The following is a 21,232-nucleotide window of genomic DNA, read 5'->3' as shown; positions in this document are numbered from 1 at the left end:
TCGCGTTAAGTTGAATAGCCGCACTGAGTGACGGTGAAGGAATAACCTGCAGACAACTGGAATGCACTGCCTGCTGTTAGTTTTGGCCCACGGACCTTATGTTTGACACCCTGGTGGATAAAGCACCCTTGTTACATTTTCATTAAAATCTGAAGAGCACACTCCCCCACTGCCCTCAGATGCTCCTCCCTGATCAAAGCAGCAACTTTTTCCTCCGTGAAGGGAGTTAACTTGTGTCGAGGGTGTTAATAACCAAGGGAATATCTTATTTTCAATGAAGAAAAAAAAAATTAGAACACACTCTTCAAAGTCAACCACAGGCTCCGTTACAGGCTGCTGGATGGGTCAACATGTTTCCTGTCACCGTCTATCATGGTGAGCTTCCAGGTGGGGAGGTCAGTTGGTCCTCCGACACGTTTCTCTTTTCAATTTTCACAAATATCCCGTTTTTAGGTCCGAGAGTGCTTAATGACTTTAGTTCCAGGGGAACCTGAAAAAAAGGAAAAGATGTGCTCCTCAATTTTGATTTAGAATATAGACAGTGCATTCGTATGAATTACTTATGGTCATAACTGGCAACACAAAATTCACATTGTAGGACTTCTGTCAACTTTTATGTTGACATTCATTTTTAATTACAAATTAAAGAAATCAATCAAATTAAATGCACCTTAACAGTTTTAAACTGTTTGAATCTCAATATTATCTGCATTATTTACACGAAACCAATGAATACTAAAAGTTTCTACAGCATCTATTTAGTTCACTTCCAAATATTTGTGATTTATGACACATAAAACAAATTTCAAGTATTTTTTATTTCATTTTTGATAACTCTCAAATAATAAAACAGCATCTCAAAACATTACAATATCTAATATTAGACGAGTATTTTAAACTGTTTAGTTTACATTAAAATCAATTCCTCTCCAGGAGGAGGGAGGCACAGCTTTCTTCAGCAGTGGCAGGAAAACAAACCTCGGTCTCGGAGCAGGCGACGACGCTGAACTTGTGGAACAGATGCACCAGAGCAATTCGGATTTCCAGCTGTGCAAGTCTCATTCCCACACAGTTGCGAGGCCCGGCGCCAAAGGGCAAGTATACGAAAGGATGTCGGCTAGCTTTAGCCTCGGGTGTAAACCTGTGGAGAGAAAAAAAAAAGTTACGATTTTTGGAAGCATTAGAAACACTCATCGAATTAAATCCTGGGTAATATTTTCTGATCTGTCTCTGCGTACTCCTCGTGTCATCCTGTGTGTCCCATACGAACGGAATTAAAATACCTTTCGGGGATGAACTTCTCGGGCTCGAGCCAGTGCTCCGGGTCATGATGGAGGAAACCTGCAGGGATCTCCAGGGTCGCTCCTTTAGGGAGAAACTGGCCGTTCACGATGCAGTCCTGGTCAATGTCCCGTGCATATCTGGTTCAGACGGAAGCAAAGACGTTTACTGTGAAAATTTGTAAACACCTCTTATAATATTATAATTATATTGTATTGTATATTATATATTATATAACACCTATTTATAATATATAAAGAACTATAACTTTAAATCTATGTCTCAGTGAGAAGAAGCACTGAAATTCACATTTGTTGCTATACCATAGATTTTTTTATTAAATATTATTTACATCTTCAAAGCCATAAAACATGTAGTTGGAAGTCCCACATGAAAGCAGATCCTGTCAGGATTTTACTACAGAGGACATGTGCTTATCCTGTCCAGATTTCTGAGACCCTAATTAACCACAAATTCATGTTTTTGGACTGTGGAAAGAAACCTGAGAAGACGGAGAAACCCTCACATGCACAGGGAGAACAAATCCACACAAAAAGAGGGGGGGGCTAAATATTGGGAAAAGGCTGTTTCCCCCATGTATTTCCTTTATTTTATTATTGTTATTTTTGTATGATTATAATCATGGATCATATGCAGAATAAGGCTAATTTTAATGGATGATTTGCTCATCACTATTTCCGGCCTGCATGCAGTACTTGTCCTCACCATTGAAGCGTGGGGGCACTATGCCTTAAGCAGACGTGTTCACACCGATGCCCCCCCCCCAAATAATTGAGCCCCTCGGACAGCCACGGTACAGTTCGCACACTGACGTTAACCTTTCTGTTCTACTTCATAAGTGCTTAGCCCGCCTACGGGCTTCGCTATGGGGACCTCGTCCCTCGACCAATCACTGAGACAAAAAGGAAGCTTGACGCACCAATCCCCCACGCGTGATGGCGCAGCGCCACGCCCCACGCCGAGGGTATATAACCTCAGGGGGCCTTCTGCGAATCCTTCTTCTTCCTCAGTACTTACATGAGACTAGAAACTTTCTCCGGATCAAGACCTGCAGATCAAGATCGGATCAAGACATGGATTCACCGGCCCGCAACCAGTCGCCATCAGGCATCGGGCCTTTCACCTGCCGCTCTTGCAGCACTCCGCTCTGCGAGGGAGATCATCACGAGCGCTGCTTCCTCTGCCTCGGCCGGCAGCATCACCACCAGCGGTCCGCCTGTCTGGCCTGCCTCACGCTGCCGCCAGAAGAGCTTCACCGGCGAACCACCTTCGTGGGAAACACCTCTCCGGTTCCCGACCGTGAGGACGACGCCATGGACGTCACCGCCCCTGCCGCCTACGAGTGGGGCGACGCCGTTGGCAGCAGCGATTCGGTGTCACGGAGTTCCCGCCTCAACGACTCTGCCTCCACCGTTTCCTGTGCCAGCCGCCGTGAGCCCCCCCGCGAGCCTGTCGAGCACCTCGCGGGGCTCCTCACCTCCGCCACCGAGCGCATCGGCCTCGCGCTGCCACCGCAGCCTCCGGAGCCGGTTCAGCGCGATTTTGCAGTCGGGCTAGCAACCCAGTCATGGACTCGGTCCCGGACTGCGGTGCTATGTCCCGCCGTTCCTTCATTCCAGGACAATGTGCGGAAGGATTGGTGCACGCCGCTCACCGCCAGAGGTGCGGTGAAAGGCTACCGCAAATATTCCTGCGTGGACGGCAGGCCGCCAGTCTCCGGAGTGCCTGCAATAGAGGACTCCGTGAGACTGTGCCTTCTCTCCAAGTCCTCCGCCTGGCCAGGCGGAAAGCCCATGCTGCCGTCTTAGAGAGACAGCCGCATGGCGACCTTCTTGGGTCGTGGTTACGCCAGTGGCAATCAGATATTCGCCCTGGCTAACAACATGACCATCCGGCTGGGCTCTGTGGATAAGATCTGCCACGAGAGGTCCCAGCTCACTCCAGATGACATCGAGGAAATCCAGAATGCGGCCGAGGTTCATATGCGGATGTGCAGAGCCATCGCCGTCAACGGAGGCCACGTCATGGCAAGCCCACAGCTCGCCATGAGGCACCTGTGGCTTGGCCTGTCCTCACTCTCTGATTGTGACCAGCGGGGAGTCCTGGGCCTCCCCCTGTCCACCTTCTCTCTCTTCGGGCCTGACATACAGGCCATCATCAAGTGCTTGGAGGCAGCAGCTCGCCCCGCATCTCCAGCTTCGCCGTGCAGCGTTGCTGCAGAAACGGCGTCATGCGGACCAGCGACGCCCAGCCCCCTGGAGCTCCCTGGTGTCGGGCCAGACTCAACCGTCTTCCTGCTGACCCTCCCGGGATGACGACCAACCGAAATGGGCCCACGCTTCTGAGTCCCGGAGCACCCAGTCCGCTCGTCCAACTCCAGCTGTGAAATCTGTAAATTAAGGCCGTCGGGCACATTGCAACTATTTCAGTGCAGCTGTCTCTTCTTTCCCCCGTTGTTTACACGATCGAAAAGTGTTAAACTCGGCAGGGTCTCTCCACCTCTCGTCTCCCGCTCAGGATAAAGTGGCTGAGATCGGTAAGTTGAATGCACACTCACATACGGGATGCAGCAGCGTGTCTAGACCGCTGGCCTCCCCGTCGTGCGCGTCTCGGACACGGAGCGCTGCTGAGGTCCTTCCAGCACCCTGTAAACACTCCAGGCTGCCTTATCCGTCGGCTTTGGCTCAGGTGAGCATAGCGAAGCGTCTCGGCAGCGGAGCTTCGCCGTCTTGGGTCTCCGCCGTCGGGTGCCGGCGTTGTTCATCATGCTCCCAGCAGCGTTTCCCCTCCAGCCTTGCTGCGAGACGTCGGGGCAAAAGAGCCGTTCCGCTTATAGCCGCGAGGCGTCCCGTCATTCAGCGTTCCGGCCTCGGCTTCAGGATCACGGCCAGTGACCCAGAAGACTCCGGACTTACGGGTCCTCAATGCTCACATAGCCACCAGGAGGTTCCGCATGCTGACGATCAAACACCTCCGAGAGTGCATCCGGCCCGGGGACTGGATGACGTCGGTTGACCTGACGGATGCCTACTTCCATGTCCCCATTCTGAGGAGGCACAGGCCCTTCCTCAGGTTCGCCGTGGAAGGCAGGTGTTTTCAATACACCCGGCTCCCTTTCGGCTATTCTCTCGCTCCTCGCACATTCACCAAGTGTGTCGAAGCAGCGTTGGAGCCCCTCCGTCGTCGCGGCGTGAGGATCCTCACCTACATCGACGACTGGCTCATACTGGCGTCTTCCCAGCAGGAGGCTGTGCTGCACATGACTCAGGTCCTGCACCACATTAAGCTCCTGGGGTTCACGGTGAACCGACACAAGAGCGCGCTCACCCCGGCTCAGCACACAGTTTACCTGGGGTTGGAGCTGGACTCGCTCTCCATCAGTACGTTTACATACAGCCAATAACCCTTTTCAAACCCTTTTCAAACTCGAATGTTGGCAATAACCTAATAGCGTGTGGCCATGTAAACACCCACCAAAACCTGGAAAAGCTCATTTTCGAGATTTGTAAAACCCGATAAAGACCGCTGGGTTACTCCTTTTCAAACTCGAAAGTTCCACCTTGTAAACGATAACGAGTAAAGGGACATTGCTTTTGGTTCTGCGCATGCTCCCATCCACAATGAATCATGGTCTTTTGAGTCCTGCAATCAGTAGGCGCGAAACTCACGACACTTTTGTCCATGTGAGGCTTCCGTAACATACGATACGAACTGTTATTCTGAGCGCGCACACCGCACATGCTTCCTTCTGAAAGTCGAGGATTTGTATGGCCTGCAGAAAAATCACGTACAACAGAACAACCGTTCTGGCTGCGTTCTGTCGACAGAACGGAATCACCGCAACAGCGTCCGCCTCTGCAGTCCAGTGGAGGAGGTTGCCAAATCTGTCTATCGAACCCGTAAAAAAATCTGAAACTCGTAGAAAGCAGCCCAAACCTCCATCTCGGTTGAAAATGCACATTAAAACCATATTTGTATGATACAAAAACATGTCATAAACACAATCATTTAATCAACCCATCCAACGTGTTCAAAAAAGAAGCTTGCTTTGGCGGAATCCCCACCCAATCTGGCAACACAAAGCCGCTCTGGTCAGAGCTGTTTTGTTTTGAGAACAGCATGACGTGCGCCGTGGTTTGGAAAGGAATATCCCGATTGAATGTGCTGACTTGTAAACGGGGTAACTCTCTGTCTGTTAAAGCATGTAAACGGGGTTTTCCTAATGTTTCAGTAACCCAGATATTGACCTGAACTCAGATATTAGCTGCATGTAAACGCAGTCCATGACGGCGCGCCTCTCCGAGGAGAGATGAACCTCCCTGCTCTCGGCCCTGAGGTCTGTGATGACCACACCCCTAGTCAGGGTCCGATTGATCAAAAACCGTCCTGGGTTTGATGGCTGCTGCCCATCCGGTGGTTTGGTTGGGCCTCCTGCACATGCGCAGGCTGCAACGGTGGTTCGCACGCCGCCGCTATGTGGGGGCGCGGGACGGTCGCAGAAGGCTCCTGATCCCACCCCATGCACGCCAGGATCTCATCTATTGGATGGATCCGGCTCTCCTGATGCAAGGAGTCCCCCTGGGCTGAGTGTCGCATCACGTCGAGGTGTTCACGGATGTGTCTCTCGCAGGATGGGGAGGCACCCTAGACCACCACGCGGTGGGCAGTGCTTGCGATTCCACTCCCATTCACATCAATGTGCTGGAAATGACTGCAGTGCAGAAGGTTCTGCTCCATTTCCAAGCCAGGCTGAAGGACAGCCATGTGCTCGTCAGGTCGGACAACACCACGGTGGTCGCATACCTGAACAGGCAGGGGTGACTCGGTCACCCCTTCTTCACCGCAAAGCGGCGGAGATCCTCCTGTGGGCGGACCGGCACCTCGCGTCTCTCAGAGCGCGACATGTGCCCGGGGTTCTCAACGTCGGGGCGGACAGGATTTCCGGGGAGGTTCACTCCACAATGAGTGGGGCCTGTCCCCGTGGGTCGCAGCCCAGCTTTGGCGCCGGTTCGGACACCCAGTGGCAGACCTTTTCGCCAGTGAAGAGAACTCACAGTGCCCACTCTGGTTCTCGCTCAGGTTGTCAGACGGACCCCCTCTGGGGGTAGACGCCTTCGCACACAGGACCTGGCCTCCGGGCCTCCTGTACGCGTTCCCTCCGGCCCACCTCTTGACCCCGCTACTGCGCAGGGTGAGGGTACACAGTCTCCACGTGATCGTGGTGGCTCCGGACACCCCGAGTCCACAGTGGTTTCCGGACCTGGTTCAGTTGGCGGTCGGGGACCCGTGGCCGATTCCTGACGGGCCCAACGCGCTGCTGCAAGCAGGGGGCGCCCTTCGTTCCCACCCCTCCTGGGCGGGAGGCTCCTGGTTTGGAGGCTGAGCGGGTGAGGCTAGTGAAACTAGACCTGCTCTGGATGGTGGTGTCCACCATCCAGAATGCCAGGGCCCCCTCCACTGTCAAGGCCTACAGGTCTCGGTGGCAGCTCTTCACGTCGTGGTGCTCGGAGAGGGGCTTGGACCCGATCTCCTGCGCCATCGGTGGTGTTTTGGAGTTCCTCCAGACCCTGCTGGACGGCGGCCGCGCTGCATCCACTCTTGCGGTGTTTGCATCGGCTATCGCGGCGGGGTGTGTCGGCTTCGGCCACCCCCCAGACATGTGGTCTCCCCGTGGGACCTCCACATTGTGTTGGAGGGTCTTAAGGGACCCCGCTTTGAGCCTTTGGAGCAGGCGGAGGACTGCTTTCTCTCCTTTAAGGCCGCCATCTTATTAGTGCTGGCATCCACCAAGAGAGTTGTGGATCTCTGCGTCTTGTCAGTCCACCCATCCTACATGGTGTTCAGCGCAGATGGGGGACTCCTACATCTCTGGCCTAACCCGGCCTTTCATCCCAAGGTGATCACTTCAGACTTCCGGTCACGAGTGATCAGGGTCAGGACCCTCACCTCCATGCCTGGTTCGTCTGGGGACGACCTGCGGCTGGGGTTGTTGTGCCCGGTCAGGGCTCTGCATCTTTCTATCCAGCGTACAGCTGGCTTTCGCACCACGGACCAGCTGTTGGTGAGGTATGGAGCCCGGGGGCGTGGATCCCCGCTGACCTCTCAGCGTCTCGCCCACTGGGTGGGGGGCGCTATTGCAGCTGCCTACGAGGCACAGAATCTCTCGCCACCGGCGGTGACTCGTGCTCATTCCACATGGTGTGTGGCTGCCTCTGCGGCCCTGTGCAGGGGTGTCACGGTGGGTGACATCTGCCAGGCTGCCTCTTGGGCCTCTGCGTCCACCTTTGTGCGTTCGTATCTGTTGGATATGTGCAAAGACTCTGTGGCCAGGTCAGTTTTTGGCGCGAACAGGGGTTTGGTTGCTTAACCGTTTCGGTCCTCTGGCCAGTCTCCGTGTCCCTGGGGGGCCGCAGACCAGGGCTTTCCCGCCTGTTGCTCTGTTGTGCCGCGACCGGCATGTGTGTCGCTGTGGCGATGCTTGTTCACATAGTGGGCTGCGCTTGGTGCATGGATGCCCGCTTCGTTCTTCGGGAGTTCTACGATCGTTCTGGACGTACGGTTTGTCACTTCAGTCCTACGCACCAATCCTTTCAGCATGCCAGCTGGGAGTACATTCATCCCTACGGCCTTCGCCTTTGGTGAGTACCCCATAGCAAAGCCCGTAGGTGGGCTAAGCACTTATGAAGTAGAATTAGCAGTTACTGGACGTAACTCTAGTCATACGAATAAGTGCGAATAAGAAATAAGAATAAGAAACATTTTTTTTTAATTGTTATAAGGTGGAACTTGTGTCGTCGTCTTCTGCTCTTCTTCTCCTCCTGCGATGCACCGCTGACTGTGAACGTGAGGCGAGCGAGTGGCGCGCGTTCTTGTACCACGGTAGTGAGTGGCTCTGCTGTGAGAGAGCAGCTGCTTTCCAGGGCACAGCTCTGCTGCACACAGAAGGAATAAAACCTCGTCTTTGATTGGAATCACGTAACGCTATGTTTATGTCACAGTACCATTGGTAATTAATGTGAAATTATTTACAGGGGGGACCCAAAAGTCCCCGGACTGTGGTTGTTATAACTTTATATTTTTTTATTTTCACATTCAATCAACAGTCACCTTCAAAGTACTCTCCTTCGGCTTGAATACAGTGCTGCAGCCGGGATTTCCATTGCTCAAAGCAGTCGGCAAACTCGTGCGTAATGATCGCTTTAAGAGCGTTCTTCGATTTTTTTTCTGCACCTCTTCCTCATCATCAAATCTCCGCCCCTGCCTTTTTCATTCTTGGGAAGAGACAGAAGTCGCAAGATGCTAAATCGAGGGAATACGGAGGATGGGGCAGCAGGGCCATGCCGTTTTTCACCAGGAACTGTTTTACGCGCAGAGCCCTGTGCGCTTGCACATTGTCATGATGGAGCCACCAGTCCCCACTCTCCCACAGCGCCGGCCGCTTCAGCCTGACCGCCTCCCGGAGCCGCCGCAGCACTTCGAGGTAAAAGTCCTGGTTGACGGTTTGCCCCGGCGGTACAAACTAACTGTGGACCATCCCTTTGCCGTCAAAAAAGCAGATCAGCCTCGATTTTGCGGACATTTTCCTCTGCGCGGGAGGTGGAGGGTCGGCCAGCGCGAGGCGAGTCTTCGATGGACATCTGACCACTCTTAAAGCGCCCATAGACCTGTGTTCTCCCCAGAGCCTCATCTTTGTACGCGGTGTGGATCATGGTGAGTGTTTCTGTTGCCGTTTTTCCCAGTAGAAAACAAAATCGGGTTCCACCATTTTCGGATTTTTCGAAGAAGGGAGCGGGACTGTAATAACATAAACACTGCCTGTGAGCTGCCTGTGTGTCTTTGGGAGGTGAAAATTTTCACTGTTATGCTTAAAGCTCGTGTCCGGAGTTTTGAAAGAGAGAGTTTTTTTAAATCCAACATCTCGAGGTTCTGCCCTCCTGCTGCTTTCATGAGCGACCAAGCCACGCCCCTTTAATTGTGCACACGAATTATCTGTCGGGTGAAATTGAGTGCCTCTGAGTCCTACAGCATCCTACAAGTTTAGCTGTTTACGGTGGATGTTCAGCAGTCCATGGATATATCCGAGGTAAGAGGAGCGGCTGCTGCATAGCTAACTCACCTCTGCCTGGGCGAGTGTGCGTGCTCTCTGACTGCGTGCACACTTTGACAGCGCGACAAGGCGGAAGCTCAAAATCTATTGGCTGACGCTGACCGGCGCTTTTTTGGACAACATGGGGGTCTATGAGATGAAGGCGGGGCTCATAAATTAATTTTTATATTGCTTTATGCTAATACTATATTATAGTATGAAACCAGACTGACACATTTAAGCTCTGTTAAAAAATGATACATACGTTGGAAACGAACAGAAACTGTGGCTGGGGGCCCTGGGCCCTGGTGCCTGGGGGCTCTCCCCCTTCCGTGGTGGGGGATGGGGCGGGGTGGATGGAGGGGTAGATAGGGGGGTGGTGGGCTGTGGGGGTTAGGGGGTTTGGGAAGGTGCGTGTACGTGTATGTGTTGGGGAGAGTGGGGTAAGTAGTGCCAATTTTTACTTAAAGTGCCTTTTACACAAGGGGATTATAGGAATACCTGCAACTAAAATATGTTCATACAGTTTAGGATGTTGTGCATCCCTGGGAGCAGTCACTTTGGATCTTAAATAAACTGTGTGAGAAATATAGCTTTGGAAATAAAAAGTGGTTTTGTGGCACAACTTGCCCCAAGTGCGGGGTAAATTGTGCCATTAGTCAGAATACACTGGGGCAAATTGTGCCACTGATAACTGAAGTAAAAAAGATAATTTTAATATCAAAAATTTAGTGTTTTGTAATGTTTTTTGTATTTTTCATATGGACCAACTGTGTCTGAAATAAAGTTTATATAAAAATGATAATGCTAGATAAAAACAAGACAAATTAAATACAAAAGTACTTGTTTAATGCTTATTTAAAGTTTTTAACATAATCAAAGGCCAATTTGCTTCAACAAGGCCTAGTGCCACATCAACACATGCTAAGAACAGAATAAAAAATCAAAAATGAGCACCTGACTGCATCTGCATCTGAATATCTTCACAGATTCGACCTACTGGACATTCCACTTGTCAATGCTGCAGTGGAATATGAACTTGCGCTCCCTTCTGGCTCTATCACCACGCTTTTATGGTGTGGGAAATTTTTTAAGCACATCACCTCGAGGGATGACTCCTTCATCATTCTCTCTAAATGTGAAGATGGACTTTCCATCAACAGGCCTCATAACTTTGCTTCAGAAACTTTGAAAAGTTGGAGCCCTGTCTGTCTTCCTTTTGTATCTGCGTGACATGATGGATTCTGATCTGAAATTAAGAATGACACATAGTTTTAGTGATCAAATGGAAGACTAAGATGTGCAATAACAGTAAATTAAAAAAAAGTAATATATAGTAAATAATCATAAGTTAGGTTAAGTTGTGCCAGTGGCACAACTTACCCCAGGTCCTTTGGCACAAATTACCCCAGGCCCACCTTTTTGAAAAAAATGCATCCCCCAGCTGTTCTGAGCTAGCATCATGTGAACTGTATAGACTCATGATGTAGTTTACTAAAGCAATAAAACATGTGTGAAATGTTTTCAAAGTTTTCTATAATTGTTCAAACACAGCAATCAAAAAACCTTAACCATAGAAATTTTACTTTGGAGGGCAAAAAAATGTTTTTTGAACTTAAATGTGCTTACCTCTCAAGCCATGTGTCTCCCTTTTTTGCAAGATGAGCGGAATGGATGCCTCTTCAAAAATATGTGGTCACATGACCAAAAACTACTATGGTTTTCTAAATAATAGGGGTGGCACTACTTGCCCCTTGGCACAAATTACCCCGCTCTCCCTATTTGTGCGTGGGTGTGTATGTGTGAGTATGTATGTATGTTTTTGTATGTGTGGGTATTTATGTATGTGTATGTGAGTGTGTGGGTGTGTATCTGGATATGTATGTGTATGTGTGTGACTATGTATGTGTAAGTGTTTATGGGTGTGTGGGTATGTATCTGTGAGCGTGTATGTATGTGTGTGTGGGTGTGTATCTGTAAGTATGTATGTATGTCTGTACGTGTGGGTGTATATGTGTGGGCGATTGGAGCTATGTATGAGAAAGTGCGGTGTCCTGTGGGGGGGGGGGGGGGGGGGGGGGGGGGGGGGCCGGGTGGGTCTGGGGGCAGTGGGCCCTGGGTCTGGGTCCTTCTGCTGCCCCCTGTCTGTCCTCACCTTCACTCCTCCTGATGCATGATGGGTGTGTGCTTCTTGGGTCGGTGGCTCTCTGGCCATGGTCGCTGTCCGCCCTGGTCCGGGGGGGGGGGGGGGGCGCTCCTGGCCCTGTCCTTCATCGGGGGGCTCCTGGGTGACGGGGGTGCTGCGGCATCCCCAGACCCCTCTCTCCCCCCGCTCTCATGCACACACACGTAGGGCTTTGGGAGGCGGGCTTACCAAGTTGGGTGTGGTGGAGGGGGCCATCTAAGTGGCCCCAATCACTGCACGCTTCGGTGGCTCGCCTCTCAGTCTTAATTGCACTTAGTCATCTAACACGACCAAATACATACAAACACACACGTAGGGGGGTTTTGGCGCGCTGTGTCGGGGGTGGGGCTGTTCAGGTGGATGAGACTGCTCGTTTGGCCTCACTCGCGGCACGGTGTGGTTACTGCCCCTCAAATTTTAATCGCAAACAACATATACTCCATCAACACTCACGAGACGGGGGGGGGAAGAGAGGGCAATGGGGTCTTCTGCGCCCCCGTTTCCGGATTCCTTCTGGTGGTGGGTGGGGCGGGGGGAGGCTGTTGTTTTCCCCACAGGCCTGGGGTTTGTAGCGGCTGTGGTTTGGGGGGCTGCTGGCTCTGGGGGGTGCATATCTGTCTGCGGCGGTGGGGTGGGGGGGGTGGGGGCGGCAGTTGTGGGTGGCGGGGGGTCCTGGATGTGGGGTTCGGTGTTCCCTTGCCTTCTGGGGGTGTCTCCCACAGGTTATGACAGTTGGATGACGCGGGAATGTGAGTGTGTGTGGGTTAGGGTTGACTGTGTGTGTGTGTGTGTGTGTGTGTGTGTGTTTGTGTTTGTGTGTGCGCGCACATGCTTGTTAGTGTGTGCGTGAGAGTGTGTGAGTGTGTTGGAATGTGAGTGTGTGTGTGCGTTTGGTTTAGGGATGAGTGGTTGTGTGTGTGCGTGTGTGCGTGTGTGCATGTGTGTGTGTCAGTATGAGTTTGTTTGTTTTATTGAGATCCCCATTAGCTACTGTTAAAACAGTTGCTATTCTTCCTGGGGTCTAAACTTCATCAGAAATATTTCTGCACCAACACTTAGCAACGCGTCAACAACAGGATGTACAGACAACATTCATACAGACAATACAATAACATAACTATCAACAAAGACAACATTAACAAAAACAAAACAATATCAAAACAGACGAAATAGCTCACCATTAAACAAGTGAGTGGGTACGAGTGTTGGGTTGGGGCGGGGGGGGAGTGAGGCGGGAGAGGACAGGGGGTGGGAGGGGTGGGCCGGGTGGTGGACGGGGGGGTGGGTTCCGGGTGGGGGTCGTGGGGGGGGGGGGGGTCCGCGGGGCCCGGGCCCCGGGGCTGCCGGGGTCCCCGGCCGGGGCTTTCCTCTGCCCCGTTTCTGGACCGGAGCGTGGGCGTCTGCCTGGTGGGGCGGCTTGGATCCGGGCTCTGTGATGACCGCCGGCTGTCTGGGCTCTGAGGGCCTCTCTGGCCTGCTTCTGGCCTTCTCAGAGGTCAGAGGTCATATATGCATGATCACTATCACCATCACTGTCACCATCATATTCACATGATCACGTTGATCTTTAATCACTCTTCACATACTCGGTTACCTTGTCTTCTTGTGGTGGTTAGACTAATGGTGATCTGTAGTAGACCTCTCTTGATGCACGCCCCTAGTTTACTACTAGTTACGACTAGCTATATTCAAAAAAGCAAAAAAAAAAAGGGTTTGTGGTGTCCTTGCATTTCCTTCCTCCCCTACATCTCCTTTTATTTTTGTGGCCTGGTCTGTTCACTAATATGGTTCGAAAAAAAAAAAAAAAATCTATGTATGGTTCTCTAATTTTCTGTGTTGGTTGTCGGCTCTGTTTTGGTGTTGTCTAGATTGGGGATTTGGGATTGTTCTTGGTTGCGTATGGTGCGTCGACAACACTGTTTTGTATTGTGACTTTGTACATAGGTTGTGCCCCCCCCCCCCGTTCTCCCTCTCTTTATCTTTCTCTCTTTCTGTCCCTGCTCTCTGAGCGTTTCCGTCCCGGTCCTGTCCGGCAGCCATGCCGGATGCCAGCTTTAAATAAAGGCAGCAGCAGGAGGAGACTCAGTCTCGTCCTGCTGCTAACATTAAAATCTGTTCGGATAGTAAAAGGCTACAATCATACAATATTTCGCGCCCCAGCTGCCGAACAGGACAAGGGAAAAAAAAAAAAAAAAAAATGGAAACGAACAGAAACTCCAGACATGAGCTTTAAGGCTATGCTATAGCGACATATAACGGCCGAAAGTCTGAAATCTTTCTTGTTTTTTTTTTTATAACCACAGTCCGGGGACTTTTGGGTCACCCCTCGTATTTATTTATTTTCAAGGCATTATTTTTCACTGGCCCGCATTCTACTGGCCCGGACGGTTTTAAAAGCGCTCCCGGGCCACCGGGCCATTTATAATGTCGAGCCCTGACAATAACAACATGCACTTGACCCACATCCAACTGTGAACAAGTCAATGTTTAACTAGCTGTTGAAGTTGTGTCATGAACTGTGTTTGCAAATATAGATCCAGCATTTGGGTCTTTACTCTGTCCTTTGATGATTGTTCAATTTATGGCTACATATATTTGTATATAGGTGAAGGTGACAGGTGAAGATGGAGACATTCACCTTCAAGACAAACAAATCCAGGTATGCACAAAACATGCTCAGTCCATTTACACAGGTTACACACACATTGTGTATGCAAAAATCACAGTGGAAATACAAAAAACACAAATAACTACACACACACAGTGATTAACCAGAAGAAATGGGTTCAAATTCCATGATTTTGCATGTTATCCTCACGGGGTTAGTTTGTGACTGATAACCCTGAAGTGATAATGTGTGTGTGAGAGGTTGTTGGCCTCTCTGTGTTTGATGGACTTGCTGAGCATCCAGAGTGACCTTAATTTACCTGAACACAGGAGGGTAGAGGCGTAATGCTTCACTTACAACCATGTCCAAATACTTCAGCTCCTGGACATTTGAGTAATCTGGCGAGCTCTAAAACAGGAAGCACAATAAAAACATGTCATCTAATGTCAAAAACAAAGCCATCAGAATGTAACCCACTCACATGTCTTGTGAAGAAATCATCCACCTCCTGCTGTACTTTTCTTTGGCATTCGGGATGTATGGCCAGGAGGTAGCAGGTGAACGCTAATGTGTTGCTGCTGGTTTCATAGCCCGCCACAAGGAAGACGAAACCTTGACCGATAATCTCGTCCTCGGTTATCATCTTCTTCTGCGAACGCCTGGCGGGTGGCTCCTGTGAGTGAGGCTGGCCGGCCTCCTGATCGCAGGGTGTGTGCGTCTGCTGGTTCCTCTGATCACTCTCAGCGTGGTTGGCTGTGTCAAAGTGCTCCACAGACACACTCTCTTTGCTGGTTCGAGCATCTAACATCAACTGAAGGAAGTCTCGACGCCTCTATGGGGGAAAAAAAAGTGTCAGATGTCTTCACGAGAGAAAAACCTATTCCACGTGGAACAATTTCTCATAAATAATCAGAGGCAGAAAACTCACCAGACTCCATTTAAAGGACCTATATCATGCAAAATCTATTTTTTTTTAAGGTTTTTAGCATGCCACAAAGTTGAGTTCCCTTTCAAACTACCCCCAAAATGTTATTTGCCTTCATCCACGTATGTCTGAGTATATGGCAAGCCGTTTTAACATTTAATGCCTAGATTGCACTATCCGGAACTAAGACTGCTGATATCCACAACTCCATTCTGACTAGGCGTAATGAATTTTGGGTATCCGGAATTTTCATTAAAGATATCTATAATGTAGTTTTGACTATCCGAAAGGACTGATAGAGATATCTAAATCTCAGTTTCGCCTAGTCGAAACTGAGATTTAGATATCGCTAATGACGTCACTGAAACGTCATGAAACGCATCACATATCCTACATGACAATTACTATGGCAAGCCGTTTTAACATTTAATGCCCAGACTGGATATTCGCGAAAGATATCTGTAATTCAGTTCTTCCTAGTCGAAAAGAACGATAGAGATATCAGCAACTCTATTTCTCCTATCCGAAATTATCATTTCAGATATCCACAAATACATTCTTCCTAGGAGAAATGACGTCACTTTTGCCATTCATGTGTATGGGTTACGTCATTTCGCCTATCCATAACTCAGTTGTAGATATCCGCAATATGAGTTACGGATATCTGCAATTGAATTACGGATAGGCGAAATTCCAATTCCAGTTATCTCCAACCCCTCCTCAGTTACAGATATCTACATGTTTCTTTATGGATATCCATAACTCAGTTTTGACTAGGCGGAATTCGTTGTAGATATCTTAAATTAAAGTAACGCCTAGTCAAAATAATGTTGTAGATATCTCAAATGGGAATTACGGATAAGCAAAACTTGATTGTAGATATCTAAAATTATGTTAGAGATATCTTTAATTAATTTTGATAGAGATATCTAAAACATGGAGATATCTGTAACTACAATTCTGCCTAGGCGAAATGTAATTAAAGATATCTTGAATGACAGTTTTGACTAGACGAAATGACGTTGCAGATATCCATAATGTCGTACAATTACTCCTCCCACTTTCAGGCGGGAAGAGGTGAAATGCTGATTTTTTATATCTCCGATTACGGATATAAACTTCAACCATCGTCTGAAAGCAACAATCAAGCAAGAGCAAGAGTCTGAAGGGTCTGCGCTTGGTGAGTTTCTAACAGGAAAAGACATTTTCGCGTGTCTTTGTGTGTAGAGAAGCTAAAGCTAAAGAGCTAAAGCTAACCCTTAGAGAAGCTAATGCATGACGTATTGAAGCGCTGATTGGTTGAAGTACGCTGTCAGTCAAAGTCCACAGGGGGAGAGGCGGGATCTTCAGTGAAACAGAGCGTTTTCTCTTCCGTGTTTCAGAATTAACCTCCGAAAATCTTTTATTTAACACAAAATGACTTTTCCTTAGCGCCAAAAATAAAGTATTACCATGTTAATGCCAACAATAGGGTTTGGGCGAGCTAAAAAAGCATGATACAGGTCCTTTAAGGCTGCTGAACACAGGAGATGGTTCCCTGAAGGAGAGACTGACCTGCTCAGGAGGCTGTTCCTCCCTCTGCCGGATGATCCTCTGAATGCTGTTAATGAAGAACTGATTCATTTCATCTCCCTTTTTGTTGGGCAAGAATCTTGCGAACGGAGCGAAGATGGAAGGAAATGCAGCTGGAGACACAAGCAGACAAATCTGATGATGTAGTTTAAACCTGAAAGACCCGTTTCAGACAAAGGCAGAACACACCCATGAAACACTGATGCAGTTGTGTTAAAAAATGAAAAATGGAACATTTCCCACGAAGATATCGTTGACGAAGATAACCAGGTTTTAATGAATGCGTTGTGAAAATCTCAAATGCAAGAAAATACTTTTAACGCACCGAAAAGCAAGAGGACGGGTCTGAAGAAAAACAAGTTGAAGAACATCTGTGCGTGGTGAACGAATGGGTCATCCGGATTGTTCTGTGAGTCCACCTGAGTGGCGAACGCCACGCTGGCGATGACATCCATAGTGAAGCAACCGAAACACCTGGGAAGAGAAATATCACGAAAAACTGAAACCAAGATCCCACAAACAGATGAAGCTCAAACTCTGCTCACTGAGAGAGGGATTACTTGTGGATATCAAAGGCCTCTCCTGATTCAGCGCGGGCATTCAAGTTCCTCATCAAGGCATCGGCAGCTGTGTTGATAAGAGGAACCATCTGCAACCAAACACAAACGGAAGATTTCCACAAACAAGAAGGCAGACACAGCACTGTGCCAACCATGAGAGAGACTTTGGAGCATGTTGTTTTTACTTGATATGGTTACAAAGCTTTATATAAAGGAGATATAAACTTTGCAAAAATTTTATTTCATCGACGAGTTTGCTAATTCCAAATATCTGCTGCTGAAGGCATGAACCCACATGCCGACTTACCTGATAAGTGATTCGCAGTGTTGTGCTAGTTACTGAAAAATAGTAACTCATTAGTTATTAGTTACTTCATGAAAAAGTAACTCAGTTAGTAACTCAGTTACTTAAACCAAAAAGTAATGAGTTACTGAAAAAGTAACTTTTTCAGTTACTTTTAAACATTTTTCCAGTGCTCTCAATAAATAAAGGTTGACTGATTGAACTCCTCTGTAGCCCTTATTTCAGTCTGTACTGATTTTATATTACAAACTGTTGATGAAACCGAACATTTCAGTTCATTTGCATCCACATCACTGAATCTAACTAGTAACTAACCATGGAATATTATCCATTGTGTACCAACACAAACACCAAAGTATTTTTTAAATGTCTATTTATTTTATTCAACATCAGCCTGCAAAAAATTTAAGTGGCTTAAAGCAAATATAGATATTGTGATATAATCTATTATTCAGAATCAAATTGGACAAATTAACGCGCTTTCACTCAGCACCTAAGAGCTTCTGTTAAAGACAATGAATGAAATATGAAATGCATACTGATGCATAACACCACATGCATATCAATACAAAAATAGCCAATTCTATCACAGGGAAAACAAAAAAAATCCCCTTTGCAATATGTAAACAATAATATCTGCAAAATTCACATAAAAAAACAATGTGCAATGTGCTGTACAAACGCACAATGAAGATAAATGTGCATGTTTCAGAATAAAAAAAAAAATTTCCAAATATAACAGAAATAGTAACTATTTGTCATTTGTGTACCTCATTCTGGCAGCACTGTGCAGTTACGCTCAAAGATGTCTCCCAGCTGGATGATGCCTCAGTCATGTGTAACATATCATTCTAAAGCTCGCCAGATGTAGAACGTCAACAAACTTTATTTAAACTCCCAAAATTAACGACAGGCCCACAAGATTGTGACAAGGGGCAGCACATACAGTCTGGTGCATGACGCTCTTTCACTACTCCAGAGGATTATGACTTTAGTTTTGGTCAGAGGAGAGCTCGGATATATGGAAAATGACCACAAAACGGCAAGGAAATAAAATATGCTGTGTTTGGTGTGAATAGTTTTGAGATTTGTTGAAGAAGTGTGTGAGAAACATGCGATCTCAGGTGCTGGCTGTGAAAAGTAAAGATCGGTTTTGGGTTTGTTTTGCCGCTGACGGGAGCTGGTCGGCTCAGAGAATATTCTGCCTGGTATCATCTTAAAGTAAAAAATGATTTTCTAGTTTCATATGGTATCCAATATGGTGGACGGATCTTGCGTTCTGTTGCATTTTGTGTCTGGAGGTGCGGGTGAGGGGGGCGTGTCGAATCGTTGCATCTGGATTTTAAATTTGTCATACAACAAACACTCGGTTGTCAAAGTGCAGCTGGAGCGTTCAGTTAGTGAGATTAAGGCTTATTGTTTGAGATACAATTGAAAGAAAACATCCACACAGCACTTTAGTCACTTTTTACACATGGTGAAGTCGCGCACAGCTGTCGGTCCATCGGGCCGAACGGGTTAAATAAATGAATTAAATTAAATCATAGTCATGATGCGTGAAATAATGCGAATATCTCCACGATTGGAAACTATTCTTCTCTGCCGTCTTGTTGCCCATCAGACCAGAGTGGTCGAGAGGCACTGGCCGGAGCACCGATGCAGGAGAGAGAGAGCGCCGAATGTTTTTTCAATTCAATAAAACTTTATCGATCACTGGAATGTTACAGGAACGGTGCGCCATTGCAATGAAAACGCTGTATGAGACCTCGCCAAAAGGAACGGAGTAATGCAACGTTTGGTAACGGAAACAGAGTTACTGAATAAAAAAAAAAAAAAACGCCTTACGTTACTCGTAACTAGGGATGGGACGAGATCGAAATGCCGCGAGATCTCGCGAGATCGAATGCCGCGAGATTGAATACGTTTATAAAAAGGCAAAAACTCTTTATTAACTGGAATATTGACAGAATAATACATTACATGGCGCACAGCCATATAAACACGTGTAAAACCCTGAATATGCTCTTATTCATATTTAAAAACCCGGCCGAAAGGGACATGAAATACTGTTCTGCACATGTTCTATCCTCAAGGAATCTTGGTCTTTTGAGTACACAAACTACTTGTCATACAGTTTAATTGATACGACGTAAAGAAAATGTGCGGAAACGATCGTTCAGTTCTTCTCTTTTATTGAAAAAACGGTGCATCGCATCAATGAACATTTTACCACGTCTTGCCGGCTCACACCCTTTTTCTAACAACATGCAGAGAGAGCCTGCAGCGGCTGCCTCGCCCTTCTTCCTCTGTGGTGTCTGTGTAAAATAAGGTTGAACATGCAAACAGCACACCCAGTGGCATGAAGTGCAAATGCAGTCATGGCGTCGTTTGTGCGCTGCGGTTTGAATGGGAATAGGCGAACTTGGCGACCGCCTAGGGCGCAGTGTACAGCGGTGGGCGCCGTGGTCGTACAAGGGGCGCCCCGACCCGACAGTCCGTGCCGCTCCGACACTGCACATGAGTACCGCGCCGCTTCCCTCAGCTCAGCACCGTTATGTAACGCCGTTACTAATAACGCGTTACTAATAACGCGTTACTACCCAACACTGGACATGCATGCATGATCGAAATACAAGAGTGAAGTGTTTGTGTGGTTTTAGATGCAGCCACTTTTTTTGTACGCTTACATCTTGGTAACAGCTATGTTTACAATATTGTAAAAAAAATTATAACCTCACCTCTTTCATCTTAGCTGAGCTGAAGGTCGGGGTGAGGATGCTGCGCACTCTCTTCCAACGTTCGTTCTTCAACAGGAGTAGACAGTCAGCCATGGGCTTGGTTGGAAACCGCGCAGTCTGCAAAGAAAGCCAGGAACACACATCATCTGTATCAAGACCAGCACACGCTGCGCGCCACGGGCTTCGGCCGTCTTCTCACCATTCTGTTTGGGAAGCTGCTGAAGTCCCGGACCATGATTTGTCTGAGCATGTCAGGGTCTGCAACCACCACCACCGGTCTCTGGGCTAAATAATACCTGGATACACCATGTGTGTCACATGAGTGGATGACTGAACTGACGACGACTTTCAAATGCTGGAGTGGTTTCCTCTTACCCACAGACTCTGCCGTGTGTCTTTATCAGCTCATTGAGAGGTTTGTAAAAACCCTGAAAAACCAAACAACATCACTTCTCAAACAATGAAGATTAAAGTAATATTGGGGTTGTACTGAAACAACTCAAGTAGTACAAGTAGCATGGTACAGCAGAGTATCTTACGTTTCGAAACATGAATAAGTTCCCATAGAAAGGTATTGGCTTCGGATGGTTGATGCCACATCGAGACAGGATTGAAAAGGGGTACACAGAATACCTAAGAAGAAAGGAAACAACACTGGATGTTAATCTCTTTCGTTCAAGTGTGTATTTTGCCACAAAGCAGACTATAACTGGCTTTTTCCTGGTACAGCAATACATATATAGACGAACTGATTTTTACTCACCAGTAAAGGAGTCCGAGAAAAATGAGGACGAGGCTCAGAGTCACAGAAAATACACTGACCTCAGGACTGAGGAAACTTAAAACCTCCATGATGAAGAAGCAGCCTCAGATCTCAGCAACAATCTTGGGATGAGGGTTGCTGGAGCTGAAAACAGTGAAGTTAAATAAAAATGTTGTACTTTATAATGTC

At 47.9% G+C, this 21,232-nt stretch overlaps 1 protein-coding gene across 1 annotated transcript; it reads right to left on the bottom strand.

The window, feature by feature from the left end:
• Positions 1-370: 370 nt before the first annotated feature.
• Positions 371-21,169, bottom strand: LOC115384440 (thromboxane-A synthase-like). The gene is made up of 13 exons (XM_030086715.1): positions 21,044-21,169; positions 20,820-20,913; positions 20,656-20,708; positions 20,480-20,576; positions 20,281-20,397; positions 17,239-17,327; positions 17,004-17,152; positions 16,661-16,791; positions 14,663-15,013; positions 14,501-14,589; positions 1,284-1,421; positions 979-1,141; positions 371-490 (listed from the first exon to the last, which is right to left on the bottom strand). The coding sequence occupies exons 1-13, from the start codon at positions 21,130-21,132 to the stop codon at positions 371-373; spliced, it is 1,680 nt and encodes a 559-aa protein (XP_029942575.1). The 5' UTR covers positions 21,133-21,169.
• Between the last annotated feature and the right edge of the window lie 63 nt (positions 21,170-21,232).

This window comes from Salarias fasciatus, unplaced genomic scaffold, assembly GCF_902148845.1.
Source record: "Salarias fasciatus unplaced genomic scaffold, fSalaFa1.1, whole genome shotgun sequence".
NCBI classification, from domain to species: domain Eukaryota; kingdom Metazoa; phylum Chordata; class Actinopteri; order Blenniiformes; family Blenniidae; genus Salarias; species Salarias fasciatus.
The sequence above is the reverse complement of the archived record's forward strand: the minus strand, read 5'-3'. Positions and strand labels throughout refer to the sequence as shown.